Raw genomic sequence first — 20,809 nt, forward strand, 5'->3', positions numbered from 1 at the left:
AGCTACTGTTAGTGTATTTTATGTGTGGCCCAAGACAATTCTTCTTCCAGTACGGCCCAGGAAAACCAAAAGTTTGGACACCCTGCCAGATTTATCATTGTGGCTAAATTATTTACTCTTATGTTTAATCTCAAGTGAGTAACTACAGATTGACTTTTCATTAGGACATATCTGGTTTGCTAGGAGGGTCACGTGCATTATTTAGATTTCAGTACCTGTTGCACAGGGGGATGGGACTGGGGGATCCTTAAGGATGGGGATCTTACTTTCCTGTGCCCCCAACACCAGCTCAGTGGCCGCCCATGGGGTAGCGATGTGAGCTGAATGAATAGGAGGATGTGAAATAGTTTCAGAGCTACCTTTCCCATCCCTCCCCCACAGCTGATTGGTGGGGTGAGGAGGGATTTGGTCTTGATGGCACAGCAGGATCAAACGGGATTCACTCTGCCATGCTTGGGGATAGGGTGAGTCTGTGAAGGTGAATTTCTGTTATCACAGGGAACTGTAGCATCTCTCCTCTTTGGCTCTGTAGGTGGTTCCCCATTGGAAATTTCCCATTTCAATGTTTTTTGGGAAAAAGATAATTCAAGACTCTTGGCTGGGCAGGTTGGCTTATGTCTATAATCCCAGCAGTTTGGGAATCCGAGGCGGGTGGATCCCTTGAGGTCAGGAGTTCAAGATCAGCCTGACCAACATGGTGAAACCCAGTCTCTACTAAAAATACAAAAAAAATTAGCCAGGCATGGTGGTGGGCATCTGTAATCCCAGCTACTGGGGAGGCTGAGGCAGAGAATTGCTTGAACCCGGGAGGCAGAGGTTGCAGTGAGCTGAGATGGCACCACTGCACTCCAGCCTGGGTGACAGAGCGAGACTCCATCTCAAAAATAAATAAATAAAATAAGCCAGGTGTGGTGGCACATGCCTGTAATCTCAGCTACATGGGAGGCTGAGGCAGGAGAATGGCATGAACCTGGGAGGCAGAGGTTGCAGTGAGCTGAGATCGTACCATTGCACTCCAGCCTGGGCAACAAGAACAAAACTCTGTCTTAAAAAAAAGGACTCTATGGGTACATAAATAAAAGGTACCCAAGGCATGTGTTTACTATCCAAATATTGCTTTGAAGTGTTGTCTCAATAGAAACAGTAGGAATAAATGGGCCTAGTCTTCCCTTCTCTCGCCCTTCCTCCCAAGCAAGCAGAGTGACGGAGATGACATGTGTCCCATAACTTGAGCTCAGACAGTAATTCCCCTATCAGATACTGGATCAGGTTTCCATTTAGCTGCTCCTAATCAACAGGAGCAATTCTCTTCTACTCTGTGGGCCTCAGTTTGCAAATCTGTAAAATAGGGAGGGTGGGGGTGAACTAGATCCTTGCTGCTTAAAGCATCGTCCACCAACCAGCAGCAACAGCCTCCCCTGGGAGCTTGTTAGAAACGCAGAATCAGACCCTACCCCAGACCTGCCCTATCAGAATCTGCATTTTAACAAGTCCCCTCCCTAACACTGATAGGCATAAGAAAGTGCGTGCTGGAATAGGTGTCTTATTTCAGCTCCTACCTTCTGTGAGCCTGAAGCTAAACTGCAAGTTGTTTTATTTTTAGGAATTAGAAGCACAGTTTCTGGAAGAGAGACCAGGATTTGGAGGGCCTCTGGGGTTTTTGGTCTTTGCAGCAATGGGAGAGGTCTGGGCACGTGTGTTTTCAAAAGGTAAAAGTAACTCATGCCAGAGAAACATGCTTCTTGCAGCATCCTGGGATGCCACAATCTGCAGAAGCAAAAGGTTTTCTAAGTGCTTCTCTCCAAGGATGCAGACTGGGGTGCCCTGTCCCTGGGGCCCCTGCACAGCAGCCCCACACATCCTGTCTCAGGAGACTGTGCTGACGGCAACCCCTTTGAGAAAGGGCTGGCAGGAAGGAGCTCAGGGCTGCTGGGAGTTCCCCAGGCTTGGGACTCTTCCTGTGTTTATCTGTGATCCAGAGGGGTGCTTGGATTGTTCTGTCTCCCACCTCTTTCTTCTCTCTAGGGATACTGTGTCAGGACCAGGTGACCAGAGAGATGCATTTCTCTGTCAGGAGAGAGCTGGGCCTGGGGAGGAACAAGTGGCAGAAGGAGATAGTGGGGCGGGAGGCGGTGTTTGGCTGCCCCTTACCTGACCCAGGAGAGGAAGACAGGGCTCTTACTGGGCAATGTCAGAGAAGGGTTTCTGCATCACAATTTGTCAGGGAAGATTTCTGTCCTGTGGGAACAAGATCTCTGAGCTCTGCTTTCCTGTTTCCATGATTTCTGGTGTCCACAAAGATAGACTTTTGTGTCCTTAGCCAGAAAAGAATCTTAGTGGACCCTGTGCAGGTGATCCAGTCCTCCAGGAGTCATGGCATGGATTTAAGAATCTATGAACATGTGACTAGGTCACAAAGGAAGGGGGAAACGTAAAAGCTTCCCTGACCACAAGAGAGCTGGAGGGAGATTCTTGCCCATCTTCCCCCAAGCTCACCCAGGCTTGGTTTCAAGATCATTATGTTGTCTACCAGGGCAGAGAAATGGCTCAAATCAAGCATTTACTCTTCCCAGTAAACCTGGGTGAGAGATAAGCAGGGAGTGGTGTTATTATTCCCATTTTATAGAATGTGGGTTCTGGAGCCAGACCACCTGGGTTCAAATCCTGACTAAGCCACCTACTAGTTCTGTGACCCTCGGCAGAACCTCAGCCCCCACTCCAGGCCTACAGAATCAGAATCTGCATTTCTCAGCAAGACTTACAGAATCAGAATCTGCATTTCTTCGAAAGACCTACAGAATCAGAATCTGCATTTCTTAGCAAGTTTCCTGGGGAAACATAGGTGCACACTGAAGTTTGAAAAGTGCTGGCTGTATAATCTCTCATACTCCTACCAGTGCCTATATTCTGAGATCCTGAGATTATGCTGCAAATGATTGAATCCTTAGAAGCACAACTTCTGGAGAAGAAAGGCAGGCTTTGAAATTTGTCATCTACTTCCTGTGTGACCTTGGGCAAGTTAGATACTTTGTGCCTCAGTTTCCCCATCCATAAACTAGAGATAATAATGATACCCAGCTCAGAGTGTTGCTTTGAGGTAGTAAATTAGTCAATATGTGAAAAGTGCATAAAGCAGTGCCTTGCACCTAACAGGGCCCTGGTAGTGTTTGCTTCAATTATTACTGTTATTATGACAGATGAGAAACCTGTGAGCTTCAGAAAAACTAGGTAATTTACTCAAGGATGCCGCATTAGTTTGCTAGGGCTGCCATAACAAAGTAGCATGGACTGGGTGAATTCAGCAGCAGAAATGTATTTGCTCACAGTTCTGGAGGCTAGAAGTCTGAGATTGAGGTGTCAGGAGGGTTGGTTTCTTCTGAAACCACCTCTCTCCTTGGCACGTAGGTGGCTGTCTTCTCCCTGTCTCTTTACATGGTCTCTCCTCTATGTCTGCGTCCTAGTCTCCTCTTCCTATGAGGACACCGGTCATATTAGATTAGGGACCCACCCATATGACCTCATTTTACCTTAGTTACGTCTTTAAAGGTCCTGTCTCCAAATACAGTCACATTCTGAGGTATTGGGGGTTAACATTTCCACATATGGATTTGTGGAGTGCACAGTTCAGCCTGTAACAGATATGTAACCATTAAGTGACATATAAGCATACACAAAACTGTGCCCAAGAGAATTCACAAGGGTGTGGTTGGTTCCAAAGCCTGCCACCTCTCAACAGGAGAAAAAGTGACCTATATTCTCATATGTCATTTTAAGGGAAGTGTTCAGAGTCATTAGGCTCAAGTAAAATATTTCCCTTGAACTTTGCTAAGTGAAGCAAAGAGTGACTGTCTAGATTGTGCTATCCTGTCAATGGTACCATCTCTTTATCTTCCTTTGCCTAAGAAGATAGCAGCTTGCCATTTGGGAGTGTAGTTCCTTGTGTACTTGCCTCTCTCTCCTCTTGCCAGTAAGATACTCGAGAGGCAGGATTCACATCCGATTCCTCTCTGTACCTCTCAAAACTCCTACTCCCGAGACCAGTGATATATATGAGTTGACATTTTTCAAGTTAGCAAATCTCAGTTGACCCTCACAACAATAACTCCTGGTCATCAGTAGTGTTATTCCCATGTTCACAATGATAAGGCACAGAGAGATTGAATGGGCTGCCGGAGGTCACACAGCTGATGAGAGCCAGGGTTGGAATTCAAACCCAGATTTTCAGGTCCCATCTCCCATCTCTTCTCTCATGCCACAGACTGTCCTTGATGCCAAGAGCCCTCATGGCTGAGCACTGACCACGGGGCACAGTGCCTCTTTTGATTCTCACGTTGACCCTGGAATTTACAGTGCATCATCTCAGCGTTACAGACTTTTAAATGGGGTACAAGTGGCCAGATGGCACCCTCCATGTGAGCTGCATGGCTGGGATTGAAGACTCTGGAGCCCCTGCTCCTGGCTACCCCACTGTCCTGCTAGTCACTGAGCTGAACCTTGCCTAGGTTGGCTTAAAGTAAGAATCACCTCATGCAGTGTGGGTAGGGATGGGGATGGCTGTCCTTCTGCTATCTTATCTCAGGAACTTCCAGGTCACCCTGCAGGTCTCATCTCGCCTCCTGCCTCAGAGCTTAAACTGGCCCTTCCTCTTACCTCCTGCTCCCTCTTCTTCCAATAATCCCTAGAAAAGATCCTAGCTTCCATAGCCTCTCTGGACAGCAGGAATCCTCGTCCCCATAAGGTTGAGGATGCCATGGGAGTGCCATTGCTCTGCAGCCTCTCTGGAGGCTCCTGTAACACTTGGTTTCTCTTCCCCTGTCTCCCCTTGCTCTGCAGGTGACAAGCCCTGGACTCCGGTGCAGCTGGGGCTAGGGCTACCTGAAGGGAGAGCAGAGACTCAGGTGCCCGGTGAGCAATGGCAGTGAGGAGCAGAGAGCGATGCCAGCAAGCAACGCCTCCTGGCCCTGTTTTTGCTCTTGTATCTCTTGACCCAGTGAGGCCCAGCAACCACGGGGACTGAGTAGCAGTTGGATCCGGGGGCAGCCGAACTTCTGGAAAATTTTAGCTTGTTATTGTGAAGACTTGTGGAGTATCCCAAAGTGCTGGCTTTCGGAAACGGGTGCCTGCATTTTCTTCTGCACAGGCTCTGCTGAAGGAGTTTGCTGCACCCTTGAAGGGACAGGCAAGCTCAGGTCCTCATGGCTCGATCTCTGAGCAGCCCTCTAACCCAGTGAGGACAGCGGTCAACCAGTCTCCAGCTAACAGCTTCCTGCAGAGACTTCCAGCATTGTTAGCTAACGTGCGCTCTTCTGAGGCCTTCAACAGCTGGGAACTGTTTCAAGACTATCTTGCCAGCTAAGAAGCGGAATCCCAGTTCTTGTTGCCAGAAAGCTTTTAATGGCCAATGGAGAATGCTGTCCTCCCTTGGTGAAAGAATTCCCAAGAGAAATTTGGGCATCTTTTAGGATTCACTTCAACAGAATGTTTCTCTGGACATGTGTCTTCAGGCACTGGAAGCTACTCAGGGGCAAGAAAGCACGGATGACCCCTTGCTCAGCAATGTGGGATTAGCCTCTTTGGGCAGGGCCATCTCTCTGCCCCCAGTGGCTTAGACAGCTGGCTCTGAGACATAGCAGAAGGTCTCACAAATGTTAGGAAAAGGAGGTTGAGCATTATTCCTCCATGTGGAATTATTTTTGCATTTATCCAGAAAGTGACTATTTTTTGGTCTTTGAAATCACCTGTGATATAATTAGAAGACATCAGAGATTCAATGTCCATGTCACCAACCTCCCTACTTGGTACCTGGGAAGTCTAAGGTCCACAGAAAGAAATGTCTTAATGAGGGTCACCCAACAAGTTAGGGCAGGAGGGATACCCCCACCCAACCTACCTCCCATACCCTGCCGCCTCCAACCTTGCTGTCTGTCATCTTCCTTTACCAAGGAAGGGCTCTTCTGAAACCATGATGATTTGGGGCCCTTTGGCAGCAGACAGCAAACTATTAATACCTTTGGTTTTTCTAAACTGGTGGAGATCTGAAACCAGGGTTCTGGCTTTTCTCTGGGGACCATAAAATGCTCCTATTCCTGGGGTCCCCTTCTTTCTATTGCAAGGAGCATAAAATGGAGCACTCCTCTTCTGGGGGCCATGGGAAAGGAGCCATTCCCAGATGCTGTGATGCGTGACTTCAGCAATCTGGCTGAAGCGACTAGAATGGGCCCTGTTGTTCTCCACAAAGCAGGCTTGGGTCAGGCAGGGTGGCTGTTAAGAGGACACGGCCAGCATTGATTCTGGGAGTATCGTTTCCTCCCTCCCCCGGCCTCCCAAGCACACCTGTGTGGGAGGTACCAGGCAGAAGGCCCAGTGTTCTCCTTTCAGACCCCTTGGCTGTCCCAACTCACTGAACTCGCACAAAGAGCTTCACTTTGAACCGAAAGGTCAGGAGTGATCAGATTTTTCACTGAGCTTGTTCAAAGGGAGGAGCCTGGGCTGGGTGAGATAGATTTGGACCCTTTTCTCAGTGTGGGAGAGTATCTGTTTGTTCCTGGGCACAACTACAGTCATATTCATAGGAGGAATTGGGGAGATGGCATAGAAGCTGCAGCTGGCCACCCCCAAAGCTCATCTAAGTTCTCTGTGTGTGCTACAGAGGACTTGAACAAAGACATCTCTCTGAGTGATATTATAGCCTGAAAAGGAAATCTCACATCTTTTCCTTTATTAAGTTCCTGTCTTGAGGTTTACTTAGACAGATTCCCATAGTAAACTTCTATATGAGTAAAAGGGAAAAAAATAACAGTGGCTTAAATAAAATCGAAGTTTAATAAACTAGAAGTTTAATTCAGGCCAGAGATGGTGGCTTACACCTGTAATCCCAACACTTTTGGATCACTTGAGGTCAGGAGTTTGAGACCAACCTGGCCAACATGGTGAAACGCTGTCTCTACTAAAAATACAGAAATTAGCCAGGTGTGGTGGTACATGCCTGCAATCCCGACTACTGGCGAGGCTGAGGCAAGAGAATTGCTTGAATCCAGGAGGTGGGGGTTGCAGTGAGCCGAGATCCTGCCACTACACTCTAGCCTGGGTGACAGAGCAAAACTCTGTCTTAATAAAACAAAATAAAATAAAATAAAATAATTTAATTCTCTCTCAATAAAATGAGTCCATCATCTAGGGCTGTTTTCATTCTACACAGGGTCGGGACCTAAGTTTTCTCTCTGCTTGCATTGGCATCCTCAGTGCATGCATGGCTGCTACTATATGGCCCAAGATAGCTGCTGAAAACCCAGCCATCACATCTTCCTTCCAGCTAGCCGGAAGGAGCAGGGAGAGAAGAAAGTCTTTCTGTCCTTCCTTCAAGGGAGTTTCCTGGAATTCAGACACTATACTTCTGCTATATTGGCCAGAGCTGAATTCCAAGGCCACAACTAATGCAAGGGAGACTAAGGAATGTAATCTTTATTCTAGGTAGCCATGTGCTCAGATAAAAACCAGGGATTCTGCTACTGAGGAAGGAGAAGAAAATGAATATTGGGGACAATTAGCTATCTTTGCCACATCTTCCTCCTAGATAGATAAGAAGAGGGTTTATAACATGCAGGCATCTATATTTATGTTTTCAATATTAATATCCAAGGCTGGATTAGAAGCATAGACTGATAATGTAAAGGTTAGAAATCATCCAGTCCACACCCTCATTTTAAAGGTTAGAAAACTGAGATCCAGAGAGATTAAACAGATCATCTGAGATCACACAGCAAGTTGGTGGAATCTAATACCCAGCTCGTGTTTAGTGGGAATATTTTTGTTCTGCTCTGTTTCTTAGCTTAAGAAAAAAGCTTCATTCTGGAGGGGAGGGAGTTTTGAGTGCCAAGGATGAAATTCCATCTATCATTCGGTCTCTGAGCTGCAGGACACAGGCAGGACAACGGTAGGGTTTTCATGCCCCAGTCTGCCCAGCCTTGAGCTGTGGCAGCTGGGGAAGCCACTGGTGAGGACGCTGCACTGGAGTGTGGGCTGGCTGGAGTGTGCACATTCTGGCACTGCCTGTCTCCGTGTCAGCCCTGTGTACTGATTCCAGCCTGCCAACGCTGCATGTCTGACTCTGTGTGCTTCTCTTTCAGGGAGCACGCTGCCAGGATGGGAGCTGCTGGGAGGCAGGACTTCTCCTTCAAGGCTATGCTGACAATCAGCTGGCTTACACTGACCTGCTTCCCTGGGGCCACATCCACAGGTGAGCACTGCAAACAGATGGACCTCTGTATCTCAGCATGGAAGGCACGGCCCCTCACCGGAGCAAGGCTGCTGTTGGGGGAGCCAGGAGAAGGAGCCATAGGAGTGGGTCAGGGTGCCTGGGCCTTGGCCCCACCTTACTAAACTCCTTGGTCCCCAGCACGTTTCATCCTGGGCTTCAGTTTCATCATCCACAAAATGAAGGGATTGGACTAGAATCAGGGGTTGCAAACTCAGTGCCTACAGGAGCCAGGTACCTGATACAAATGAGTGAAGCTGACCAGGCAGGGAAACACTTTTCTCAGTTCTAGCCAATTACTACTGTGGGAAGGTGGATCCCCTTTTGCAGGATCTGAATTTTTCAGAGAAACCAGAAATCTAGAGCTTTATGTAAAATCTCCCTAGTTTTTAAATGTTACCAATGAATTCAAAATGTAAAAACCACTCTAAGAGGCTGAAAAAAAAAATAAAACCCCACATATCTGAGAGATATCTTTCCAACTCTGTCTGGACCACCTGGTCTCAATGCTCCCTTCCTGCTTTGGTATCTTAGGATCTGGGTACATTAAAGTACTTTTCAGCTGTGATGCTCTAAGCCAGGTTTAGATCTATTTTTCTATCTCAACATTGTCAACTTTTTCTTCAAGTGATTTTCAGTTAACATCTAGAAGTGTAAGGTAAGTTTTCTTGGGCTACAGGAAACACTGATCAGATCATCCAAACTTGGGACAGAAGACAGTGAGAGACAGGGACAATTTTTAAATTTCAGATGGGGGTTTAGTGCTACAATATTATAATCACCTTTGATTACTCTTTTATTAATGCTATTTTTATGTCCATTGAGTTGGATGCTTTTCTATAAGAATAAAGAACCTTACATCAAATTTATATTTTGTTTTTCTCTGCCCATTGATAGAAGAAAATAATTGATAACTAGTGAAATTCCTTCACTGTGATTTCTTGAAGAATATTTCTGATCCTTAGGGGACACAGCAAGTAGCTTTTTTTTTTTTTTTTTTTTTTCCTTGAGACAGGGTCTCACTCTGTTGCCTAAGCTGGAATGCAGTGATATGATCATGGTTCACTGCAACCTCTACCTCCTGGGCTCAAAAGATTCTCTCATCTCAGCCTCCCTAGTAGCTGGGACCACAGATGCACACCACTATGCCTGGCTGTTTTTAGAAGTTTTTAGTAGAGACAGTGTCCCACTATGTTGTCCAGGCTAGTCTCGAACTCCCAGGCTCAAGGGATCCTCCAGCCTCGGTTTCCCAATGTGCTGGGATTACAGGTGTGAGCCACCATGCCTAGCCAGTAGTCCATATTTTAACTTTCCAGGCAATAACTGGCTATATTACCTGAATTCATTCATTTATCCTTCTTTCATTTATTGAATTAACAAACACAGAGTGAGCATTGACTCTGTGCCAGGAATTGGGTTTGGGTTCATCTTTTAGGGTGACTTACCCTAAAGGTGATCCACCTTGGAGAGGAGCCCTCAGGTACTTCCCTTGATTATTTCTTCCCGCATCCTGGCACCTCTCTTGCTGTTTGCATATCAGCCATGTGGAAAGGGGCTGAGCTTCTGGTTCCCTCTGGCCTGTGCTTTTCTCTGATGTCAGAGGGATGTAGAAGCCAACCCTTGCTATTCATGCTCCAAGTAGGTCGGGCTTGCATTCCCTCTCAATCCCGCTTCTAGTGGCCTCTCCTGGGAAAGTGAGGGTGGTTGCCATGGTGATAGTTCAGCAAAAGCCCTGACCCTCTTTAGACACTTTCTGATTCATACAAATGAAAAGCCATGACACTGGCCTTCACTCAGAGGAAAATGTCCAGCTCCAAAAAAGGAGTGTCCATTCAAGGCCAATGTTGCACCTGCTGTGCTTTAGCGGTGGTGTCAGAGCTTCTGGAGAGCTGGGATGTGTGGTCACACAGGTCAGACTGACCAATTTCAAATCCGGATGCAAAGTCTATGCAAACTCCTGCACTTGGAGAGTGAAAAGGACAGTCAGGATTGTCCTGGCAGATGTGGACTACAAGGCTGCAAGGCTTTGTCCAATGGAGTTGCAATGGCTCCTTCCAGCATACTCATGGCTCCTTGCCTGGACCACTGGGATCCTCAGCTGGCCACATATGTTCACCACATGGCTGGGAATTCACCACCTTGGAGCCTGACACTCTTGTCCAGGACTTGATGGAAGGCAGCCCGGGGCCTCTGACTGGCCTCTACTGGAAGCCAGCCAAGCACCTGACCCTGTCTGGAGATAAAACCAGCAGTGGCTTTCGCAGCCCAGCCCTCAAGACCATCCTTGGCTGCTCAGTATCACTGCAGAGAGCCCACCCCACCGCTGGCAACTCTGCTCTTACATTAAAATGGAAAGTCCACTGATGAGCAAACCCACGTCTTCCCAAATTTTTTCCTTTTGTTGCCACTGCTTGAGCCCCTTGATATTTACAATAGCTGGAAGAGCTACTTTGGTGAAACTCTAAAAAATATGAAATTCTTTTCTTAATGAAAGAGATCCAAAGCCTGTGCTAGGGCTGACAGCAAGGCAGAGGGAGCCTAGAGGAGGGTTGTTATGGGGCTGGAAGTGGGGATGAGGATGAGATCCAGCCAGCGGACACTGAGTGCCTACACTCCGCTTTGCAGAGAATAGAAGGGCCAGTAGCTGCCTTTGGATGGGCAAAAAGGACAATTCAGTGTGGGTGTGGGGTCTGTATCTGGTGCTTTTGAGTGCAGATGAAGGGGGAACTTTCTTCGAGTTTTCCTTGACATATATAAATATGGGACAGACACTCTTACTCTGGAGATAGCTGAATGAAAATCAAGGAGCATTTAGAACTGACATGCCAGTAATTGCATTGTATTACTCTGTTTTCATGCTACTGATAAAGACATACCCGAGGCTGGGTAATTTATAAAGAGAAAGAGGTTTAATGGACTCACAGTTCCACATGAGTGGGGAGGCCTCACAATCATGGTAGAAGGCGAAAGGTACATCTTACATGGCAGCAGACAAGAGGAAATGAGAATGAAGTAAAAGGTTATTCCCCTGATAAAACCATCAGATTTCCTGAGATGTATTCACTACCATGAGAACAGTATGGAGAAAACCGCCCCCATGATTCAATTATATCCCACTGGGTCTCTCTCAAAACACATGAGAATTGTGAGAGCTCCAATTCAGGTTGAGATTTGGGTGGGGACACAGCCACCATATCATGCGCTGAAGCCAGAGTTCCTCCCAGGGTTCGTGGCACCCTCTTTGCTTGAGAGACACAGCCTTTCCTAGACTCCCTTCTTCAAGGCCTGACCTGTGAGCTTGCTTCCATTCCTTCCAGTACCTGCCCCAGAGTTTCTCATCTGAAACCTTGCCCTGCCATGAGCTTACCTGCACGTCAGCTTCCCGCCTCCTCACCACCACCCTAGGTTATTTTGAAAGCTACTGTTTCATACTTCACAACCTTCTGGTCACAGAAAAAAGAAGGGCACCGGGGCTTGTTCTCAGAGCCAGTTTGTTCTCATCTTGTTTTGTCCATTGTCTCTTCCCACCTGTTTGCCTCTGAATTTTCCACGCTATTGATGGAGATTGTTCCAGTCCCTGTGACAGCACCAGTCCTCTTCACTCAAGCCTTGTTAGCCATGTGAACATAGAGACTTCTTCCTGTGCTTCTACAGAGGTCAGGGAGAAGTGCCTCTGCAATACCCACCCCACCCAGGTCTTTTTAGACTCAACTAAACATATCAGACTCATTAGGTGACCACATGTCACACTGGTCATCAGGCTCCTTTGGAAAATATAGAATGGGAAACACAGATGCCATCAGAGCAGCATCAGGCTCCTCTCTTCCATGGGAGTGGTCCTGGCAGCCTTCCAGACAGCCATCCAGAAGCTGTTGTCTTTGGTTCTCCAGGTGACAGCTCAGGGGAAAGGAAATAAGACTAACTGGACAAGTGTGGAGACCACTGTGTCTTAGAAGCCTCATGCCCCACTGGAGCTAGTAGCAACTCCATAGATGTAACTTTCAGGGTTCTTGCAAAATGTCCCATTATAAGAGTCACCGCACTCAGGGAAGCCTACAGTGTGACATCTCCACCACATATAAATATAAACTATAGTTCCTCCCAGTTTAGATGACATTCACCAATCAGGGGTCACTTTGTTATAAACAATGTTGCTAGGTAGCAATTTATATAATATTGTCTTTCTCAGGTTTCCAGGGGAACAGAGCTAGAAAATTAACCAAAGGTCTAATTCTTATGCAGAAAGGGAAAGAGCTTTATTAGCTATTCAAATGTTGCTTTCCAGAAGACAGAATATCTTGGAATCTGAGTAGTCTAGGTAAATCATCGCGTAACTTCAGAGTTTGGAATGTCCTGAGAAGCCATCTATCTACCCTTTATTTTGCAAATGGGAAAACTGAACCCAGAAAAGGGAAGTGACTTATTCACAGATATGTGATGAATTCATGCAAAATATATGACTGGTCCCCAAGGTTCCAGCCTCCTATGTCAGGAGGTTTCTCAGCTCTCTAAGGTCTTTCTTTTAGCTCTAACAGAGAAGAGGCAGGGGCCTTAAAGATGCATGGGAGTCCCCCTTTTGGCCTGTAGCATTCCTGCTTGGTGAGGCTGGTAGATGGGAACAGTGACATCTCTCTGTCCTTGGCAGTGGCTGCTGGGTGCCCTGACCAGAGCCCTGAGTTGCAACCCTGGAACCCTGGCCATGACCAAGACTACCATGTGCATATCAGCCAGGGCAAGACACTGCTGCTCACCTCTTCTGCCACAGTCTATTCCATCCACATCTCAGAGGGAGGTAAGCCAATCTCTCTCTGCTGCTCCCTCTTCCCTCCACTGCCCCACAACTTAGCAGATAGGATGCAGGTTGCCATGAGCTCAGATGGACAGAATAAACATCACATGATTTGGGTTCATGTTGGCATTTGGTTGTTTGAGATAACCGTCAGTTCTGAGCTGTTAGGAATGGCTTGTCGGAGGTCCAATCTTAGTGAAAGGAGCATTTATAGAGGAAACTCCTTATTGGTGTTTTGAGTAATTCTGCTTATCTTACCTTTAGAGGCCTGGTCATTGAATGCAGTACATGCAGTGATGGCATTTGAGCAGACAGACATTATTTACACATTGTAAAGCAGACAGCATAGAAAAGGAATTACAGCCAGCCCTCTGTATCTGTGGGTTCTGCTCATGAATTAAATGAATCCCAGATTGAAAATATTCCAGAAAATTTGCACCTGTACCGAACATGTACAGACTTTTTTTCTTGTCATTATTTCCTAAAAATACAGTTTAACAATGATTTATACAGTATTTACACTGAATGAGGTATTATAAGCAATCTAGAGATGATTTCATGTATATGGGAGGATATACATAGGTTAGATGCAAATATGCAAATACTATGCCATGTGAACTAGAAACTGGAGCATTCATGGAGTTTGGTATCTGTGGGAGGTGCTGGAACCAATTCCCTTCAGATACTGAGGGATGACTGTACTTGTAAGTACACCAAGCATAGAAATGTTTGGAAGATGTGCCTTTTTGCCTGTCCCGGTGAGATGGGGGTTGCTTAGGGAGTCTGCCCTTGGCTCTGATATAACCTTACCCTTAACACTGTGTTATTAAACCTCCCCCCAATGCTACCTCTTCAGGCAAGCTAGTCATTAAAGACCACAATGAGCCAATTGTTTTGCGAACCCGGCACATCCTGATTGACAACGGAGGAGAGCTGCATGCTGGGAGTGCCCTCTGCCCTTTCCAGGGCAATTTCACCATCATTTTGTATGGAAGGTGCGTAGACCACTCCTACAGATCAAATGCCACCCGTGGATCTGACAAGAGGGAGGCTTTCCAAGACAGAGAGAGAGGCAAGAGGGCAAGACTTGCCTGTAAGATAGGAATCATTCTGTCCTGCCAGATGGGGATCATGAACAAGACAGACATGGTGATTTGGGAGAGCTGAAGTCCATGAGGCATGTTATTTATAGTGGCCTGGATGCTATACTTGTTTTAGAGATGGGTCTGCCAGCCTTTCAGCTATCTTCCAATCCTATCATGTTCAGGGAGGCTCTGCAAGTGTTTATATAATAGGCTACGATGGACAAGATACAGGAAAATTCCAAGTGGTACTTGCCCCCTGGCTGTGTTCCCTCTTTAAACAATTGAGAGTGCTAAGAAGTGAGAGCCAGGAATGCACAAGGGTATGCAGTTCATGTCCAGGTGATTCTGCATCTGATATGGACCAAAATACAAAACACTTAGAACTGAATGGAAGACGTGCCAACCTGTGAACTAATAATTGGCACTTCTGCTTGGCCCTGAGGGCTTTATTTTGGTCTGGCTTAGGAAGATTGGGTTTCTAATGTTTTTGTTGTTATTGTTGTTGTTGCTTTGAGATGGAGTCTTGCTCTGTGGCCCAGGCTGGAGGGCAGTGGCATGATCTCAACTTACCACAACCTCTGCTTCCTGGTTCAAGCAATTCTGGTGCCTCAACCTCCCAAATACCTGGAACTACAGGCGTGTTCCACCACACCTGGCTGATTCTTATATTTTTAGAAGAGATGGAGTTTCACCATGTTGGCCAGGCTGGTCTTGAACTCCTGACCTCAAGTGATCTGCCCGCCTCGGCCTCTCAACATGCTGGGATTACAGGCATGACCCACCATGCCCTGCCGCTAGTGTTATTTTTACTGACCTTAGGTGATAAAAGTGTAATTGGCTCTATGGTGGCTATGGTGGGGAGTCAGGGAGCTGAGCTGTGACTCCTAGGTTCCCTCTGGGTTCAGTATCCAGTAAAAGAGATGTGTCAGCCAACTTTGGGGAGCTGTTTTCTCTTGCAGGGCTGATGAAGGTATTCAGCCAGATCCTTACTATGGTCTGAAGTACATTGGGGTCGGTAGAGGAGGCACTCTTGAGTTGCATGGACAGAAAAAGCTCTCCTGGACATTTCTGAACAAGACCCTCCACCCAGGTGGCATGGCAGAAGGAGGCTATTTTTTTGAAAGGAGCTGGGGCCACCGTGGAGTTATTGTTCACGTCATCAACCCCAAATCAGGCACAGTCATCCATTCTGACCGGTAAGGTTTGCCTTCACTTAAATGTATACTCATTCATTCAAAGTACGCTTATTGAGTGTGCTTCCTGGCCAGGTGCTGCTCTAGGTGCTGGGAGAACAGCATGAATGAAACAGACGGAAATCCCTGCCTTCAAAGAGTTCTGTCCTTCCCCAGGCATTGGCCCAGTGATGCTGAACTGAAGAGGAGCAAGCATACACACAAATGTACACATAACGTAGTTTCAGATTGTGATAATTGGTAGTAAGTGGGAAAAATGACAGAGTGAGATGCTAGAGTGTAACTAGGGAAGACCACTTTGGATAGGGTGGTCAGGGAAAGGCAGTGTAAGGACGCAACATGTGAGCTGAGAAATGAAGGGTGAGGCTATGTCAGGGAAAGAGTGTTCAAGAGAGAGAACAAGTGCAGAAGGCCAGAGGTATGAAAGGGCATGACATTCTCAAATTAAGGAAAGGCCATTAGAGTGGTGGGAGCACTGCGAGTGGCGCAAGAGCAGCATGCAGTCACTTGGAAGTTACAAATGGGGATGGGACAGGACCTCGGAGGCCATGATAAGGAGGTGGGTTTTCTTCTAAGTGGGATGCAAAGTCACTGAAAGGCATTAAGAAGAGCGTGAGCTGATTTAAAAGAACTTTCTGGCTGCTATGTAGAGAATGGTTTTAACTGTGGAGGCAAAAGCAAAGACGGTGCAGGGGGTTAGGAAGCTTCTGCTGTGGTCTAGGCAAGACATGGCAGTGGTGAGACCCAAAAGGAATGACGGTTAGTGGATGTACCTGTGAGATGTTTGGAAGGCAGCATGGGCACGTGTAAGCTGGCAGATTCTGCCAAGGCTGGACCTTCCCTGCAATCCCAGGGGCTCTCATCCTGGCCCTTCAGAGGGAAGGACAGAGGTGTGGTAGACAAGCAGAGACAGAGCAATCCTGGGGCTGCTGGGGGAGGGAGACAGGCATTCCTCAAGAACAGGGCCCAAGCTGTGGGTGTCACCATGAAGGCAGCAGGAGCCAGCTGTGGTCAGGGACAGGGTGGGCAGGAGCTGAAGTGCCTGCTGGTGCTCACAGACACCCAACATTGCTGGTAAACATTAGTACCTTTAATAGTCACTGGACTTTCTCCCCGCAAAACACTGTTCATCACTTTACCTGTCAAATATATTCAATCTTCATCAAAATTCTGTGAGGCAGGTTCTGTTATTATCCACCTTATACAGATGAAAGCACTGAGGCTCACAGGGCTAAATTTACTCAGTCACAAGGTTGGAACGTGTTGGAAATGGGATTCAAACCCAGGTGTGCCTGTATTGCCTCCATGGGCTGCCTAGTGACAGCCATTTGCCTTGCCCTGAGACTGAGCAAGGTTGAGCCCACAGGAAACAGCTGATGCCTTGATTGACACAAAGTATGTCAGCGAGCCCCTGCCTTCATACTAGAGAGGATGGCCTCTTCAATTGTGTGCTGATCTTTTTGGTGCTGTTTCTTAAGTACAACACTGTTACTTGCAGAGATCTAACTTAAAGTTTATTTACTGACCTGTTAATGAGAAGTGATCTGGACAGATGCTGCGGAGATGGCAAGGACAGAACGTCTGTTTGTTCCGAATATCTTTTACCTAAAGTATGTGTTGGAGATCTCAATAATCTGATAGATGAATGTGTATGAGTAAAGATATTAATAAGCACACACGCACACGCACGCACACACACACACACGTAAATGCAAGCAAAAGTCATCTGAGAAGGTCACTCAGAGAAGCAGGAACTTAGGTCAGCTCTTGAAAGGTAGTAGGTGTTTGATCAGGTAGAGAAAAGGTGGGAAGGAATGATGAAGACAGGAGTGGGTGGGTGAGGTGGTCACTGAGAAGCACTAGGCTTGTAGCAGGAGCTTCCTGGGGAAGGTCAGCGGAGGGTGCGAGCTTAGGTGGGACTGGACTAGATTGTGCCACAGTTAGAAACAAGTGTGAGGACCCAGGAGCAGCTATCCAGCTACCACTGGTACCAACATTGTTTTTCTTTTCCAAAAACTTCCTTAGATTACTTTTCCAGATTCATTTTAGAACTATTTTCCTTAAGTTCCAAGACATATTTTTTAGGAATTTCCACTGTAATTGCATAAAATCTTTATCCTTACATGGGGAAGAGTTTGAATCATTACAAAATTGTGTCTTTGCTTTGTAAATTATTCTCACCAGAAGTATAGATTTTTTGTGTGTGATTTGTATTTCATGGATATTTTATGTGCATGAGGGTAGGTTATCAGTCAATTTGGAGATTATTAGTTCTTGCTCTTATAAGAGATCTGCTGTCTAACATTGCACGATACTGTATAGTACACTTAAAATTTTAAGAGGGTGGATCTCAACGTAAGTGTTCTTACCACAATAAAGTAAAATAATTTTTACTTTATTAAATTATTAAATTAATTAATTTACTTTATTAAAAATTTATTAAATTAATAAAGTAAAATAATTTTTAAAAAGTAAACAGGAGAAAATAGCAATGCAACAACATTTACAATACTCAAATGTTATATGACTGCTACTGTGTGAATCAAGATTACATTTTAATGATTCTAAGATGCATTATCATAAGAATCATTAACAGGTCAATAAATAAACTTTAAGTTGGATCTCTGCAAGCTGCTCTAGGGGTGGGAGAAGGGATTTGGGATAGTCTCCATGTCATTTCCAAGAATTCTAGTACTGGTGTTTTAGTCTAGATCAGAGATATAAATTCCTAATGCCCTAGCTATCTGAACTAACTCCTAAAGTCAGGCTCTTGCAAGAGGCATGATCCTCTGCCTCCAGGATGAAAAGGGAACATCAAAAGGCCTAGACCTCAAGTATGTGACCCACTCAATGTCCTGGAGCTTGAAGTCTTCACTGCTGTAATCATTTCTTTGGCATTTTACTTAGCGAATGAACATTATGGTCAAGTCATAACCCTTCTTCTTGGCTATCCCTGTATGATATGCAAAATAATGAAACATGCTTGCTCTTTAAAGAAAAGGCTTCCTTCTTTAAGAATTGTAGCCCTGGGATCATCGGATAGCATGTTAGTTGTTGCAGCACAGACATGTGCTTAGAGTTCTCTGTTTTGGCATCTGTCAAGACTATTCAGATCTCTTCTCTCTGCCCTTTTTAGGTTTGACACCTATAGATCCAAGAAAGAGAGTGAACGTCTGGTCCAGTATTTGAACGCGGTGCCCGATGGCAGGATCCTTTCTGTTGCAGTGAATGATGAAGGTTCTCGAAATCTGGATGACATGGCCAGGAAGGCAATGACCAAATTGGGAAGCAAACACTTCCTGCACCTTGGATTTAGGTACTGCCCCTCACTTCGGCTTCCACTGGGCTCTGGAACATTGAAGCCACCCTATCCCACTGAGAATTTACCTTTCCCATCTCCTCTCCCCGTAGCTGTACCATCCTAAATGACCTGGTGGATACAGGCATTTGCATTTGACATCTGCATTTGGCATATTTGGGGATTGTTCTTAAAGAAAGCTTGTTTTTTTCTTACAAGCATAGTTCACTCAAAAAACACAAAAGCTCTGTGTTTATATGAACTCATTCATTCAGCCAGCCACTTACAAAATATTAAGTGAGTATCCACTGTGTGTAAGAGCCATGCCTCCAATGCACAACTAATATTCATTTTCCCTTTCTTTGGCAAACGGATCATGTAATGGCTTGGGGATTGGCAGATAGTTTTTCAAAGATTATGTGAAATGTTTCCGCTGAGGCAAATGCCCAAGGAGAAGCAGCCCTTTGACATGTTCTAGTGTGTGTTTTGTTTGCCTTGGAGTGCAGCATCATGCCTGACATTGGCATGCACACACATTGGCACCAAGAGGACGCTGCTTGCCCCATAGTAAACACACCTTTAAAAAAAAATTTCATTTAATTTAAAGTTCCGGGATGCATGTGCAGGATGTGCAGGTTTGTTACATAGGTAAACGTGTGCCGTGATGGTTTTCTGCACCTATCAACCCATCGCCGGGGTATTAAGCCCAGCATCCATTAGCTATTTGTCCTGATCCTCTCCCTCCCTCTGCCCCCGCCCCTGCCAGGCCCCAGTGTGTGTTGTTCCCCTCCATGTGTCCATGGTAAGCATGCCTTTTCATCATGTTGAATCAAATCTCAGCTCAGTGGAAAGTTGAGGTTATCTGTCCCACGGCTGTTTAGAGATTATGATGCTCCCCACTTCAGCTTCCCGCATCTGGGAGCAAGATCAGAGGGAAGCCAGAGACTTTTCTGGGCTTGGAGCAAAGCAATTTTGCTGGCTGGGCAGAAATTCCCTGGGCAAGGGAGGGGAGTTCCAGGTTCCAGAGTGCATTCTCCGACAGCCCAGAGACTACTTCTTCTGGATGGGAAACTCAAGCAGGAAACTTAAGCAGCCAAAGATGACAATGATACCTTGGCATTGCAAGTCTCCTTTGTTAGCAAACACTAAGTGCACTTCCATTCTGTTGTTTTATAAACCAAAAGGCCAGTTTATTAATTTACAGTGAGAGTTAGAAACACCAGGAAGCTGACTACTTAGGGCCTCAGCAGAAGAAGAAAGTGGCTAAGGGCCCAAGATCTGGCAGCCGGTGGCCTGAGTTTGAGTCTGGGTTGTACCTCCTAGGAGGTGTGACTGCAGGCAAGTGACTCATTCTCTTTGCCTGGTCCTGAGTCTGTAAAATAGGATATACCAGCAGCTATCTCAAAGGACTATGGGACAATTAAATGTGATAATATGAGCAAAATATTTTTCATCATGTCTGGCACAGAATAAGCACTCCATAAATGTTAACAACTATTTTCTCCTTATAAACAAGAGCCACTGGAAAGATGGGCACTCACCATCTTTTGCTAGGGCGGTTCACATGGGCAAAGGAGATATGTAGGCAGGAATTACATGTCCACACCTCATTTGCATAGAGACATTCTTTGAGTGATAAACTTAAAGCATCGAAAATCAGTAGGAGAACTGAAACTTGGACCCTTCATTTGTTCACACATTCAGGAAATGATTATTGAACACATACTGGTGGGAGGTACTCGGTTAGACCAGGTGTCCTGAGCTCTCGGGCGAAGGCAGGTATGAATGGAAATTGGTGACGGGGCATGAGAGAGCAACAGAGCGGGCAAGTGGAATTTAGTGCAGATGAACACATGAGGATGAGACCAAGAAAGTTCCCATAGAGAGATCAGCAGCTTCGGAGGCCCAGGGGCAAAAGTATGCCTCTCCCAAAGAAGGTGGGGATGGTCAGGCAGTGGCAGTATATGAGAGAGGGCAAGGGATGAGAGGTGAGGCTGGAGGAGGGCGGGAGCAGAGGACCTTCGATTCTGTGCCAAGGAGCTTCGATTTTATCCAAAGGGCAATGGGGAACTACTGAAGGATTTAAGCAGGAAAGTGGACAGTCAAATCCCCAACCTCAGTTAAACACCGTTCAATAGTGACTCATTTTCCAAGACAAGAGATCAAAACAAGAATAATGAGAGCTATTCA

The 20,809-nt window shown here is 46.1% G+C and overlaps 1 protein-coding gene across 1 annotated transcript in view; it reads left to right on the forward strand.

The window, feature by feature from the left end:
- Positions 1-20,809, forward strand: part of CEMIP (cell migration inducing hyaluronidase 1) — a 171,811-nt gene that overhangs the window by 85,255 nt on the left and 65,747 nt on the right. The window contains exons 2-6 of the mRNA XM_005560260.4: positions 8,127-8,236; positions 12,900-13,046; positions 13,900-14,038; positions 15,088-15,324; positions 18,458-18,637. Of these exons, the coding sequence (XP_005560317.3) occupies positions 8,143-8,236; positions 12,900-13,046; positions 13,900-14,038; positions 15,088-15,324; positions 18,458-18,637 (797 nt within the window). The 5' untranslated portion in view covers positions 8,127-8,142. The remainder of the gene's footprint in view (positions 1-8,126; positions 8,237-12,899; positions 13,047-13,899; positions 14,039-15,087; positions 15,325-18,457; positions 18,638-20,809) is intronic.

Source organism: Macaca fascicularis, chromosome 7 (assembly GCF_037993035.2).
Source record: "Macaca fascicularis isolate 582-1 chromosome 7, T2T-MFA8v1.1".
In the NCBI taxonomy this organism is placed as follows: Eukaryota; Metazoa; Chordata; class Mammalia; order Primates; family Cercopithecidae; genus Macaca; species Macaca fascicularis.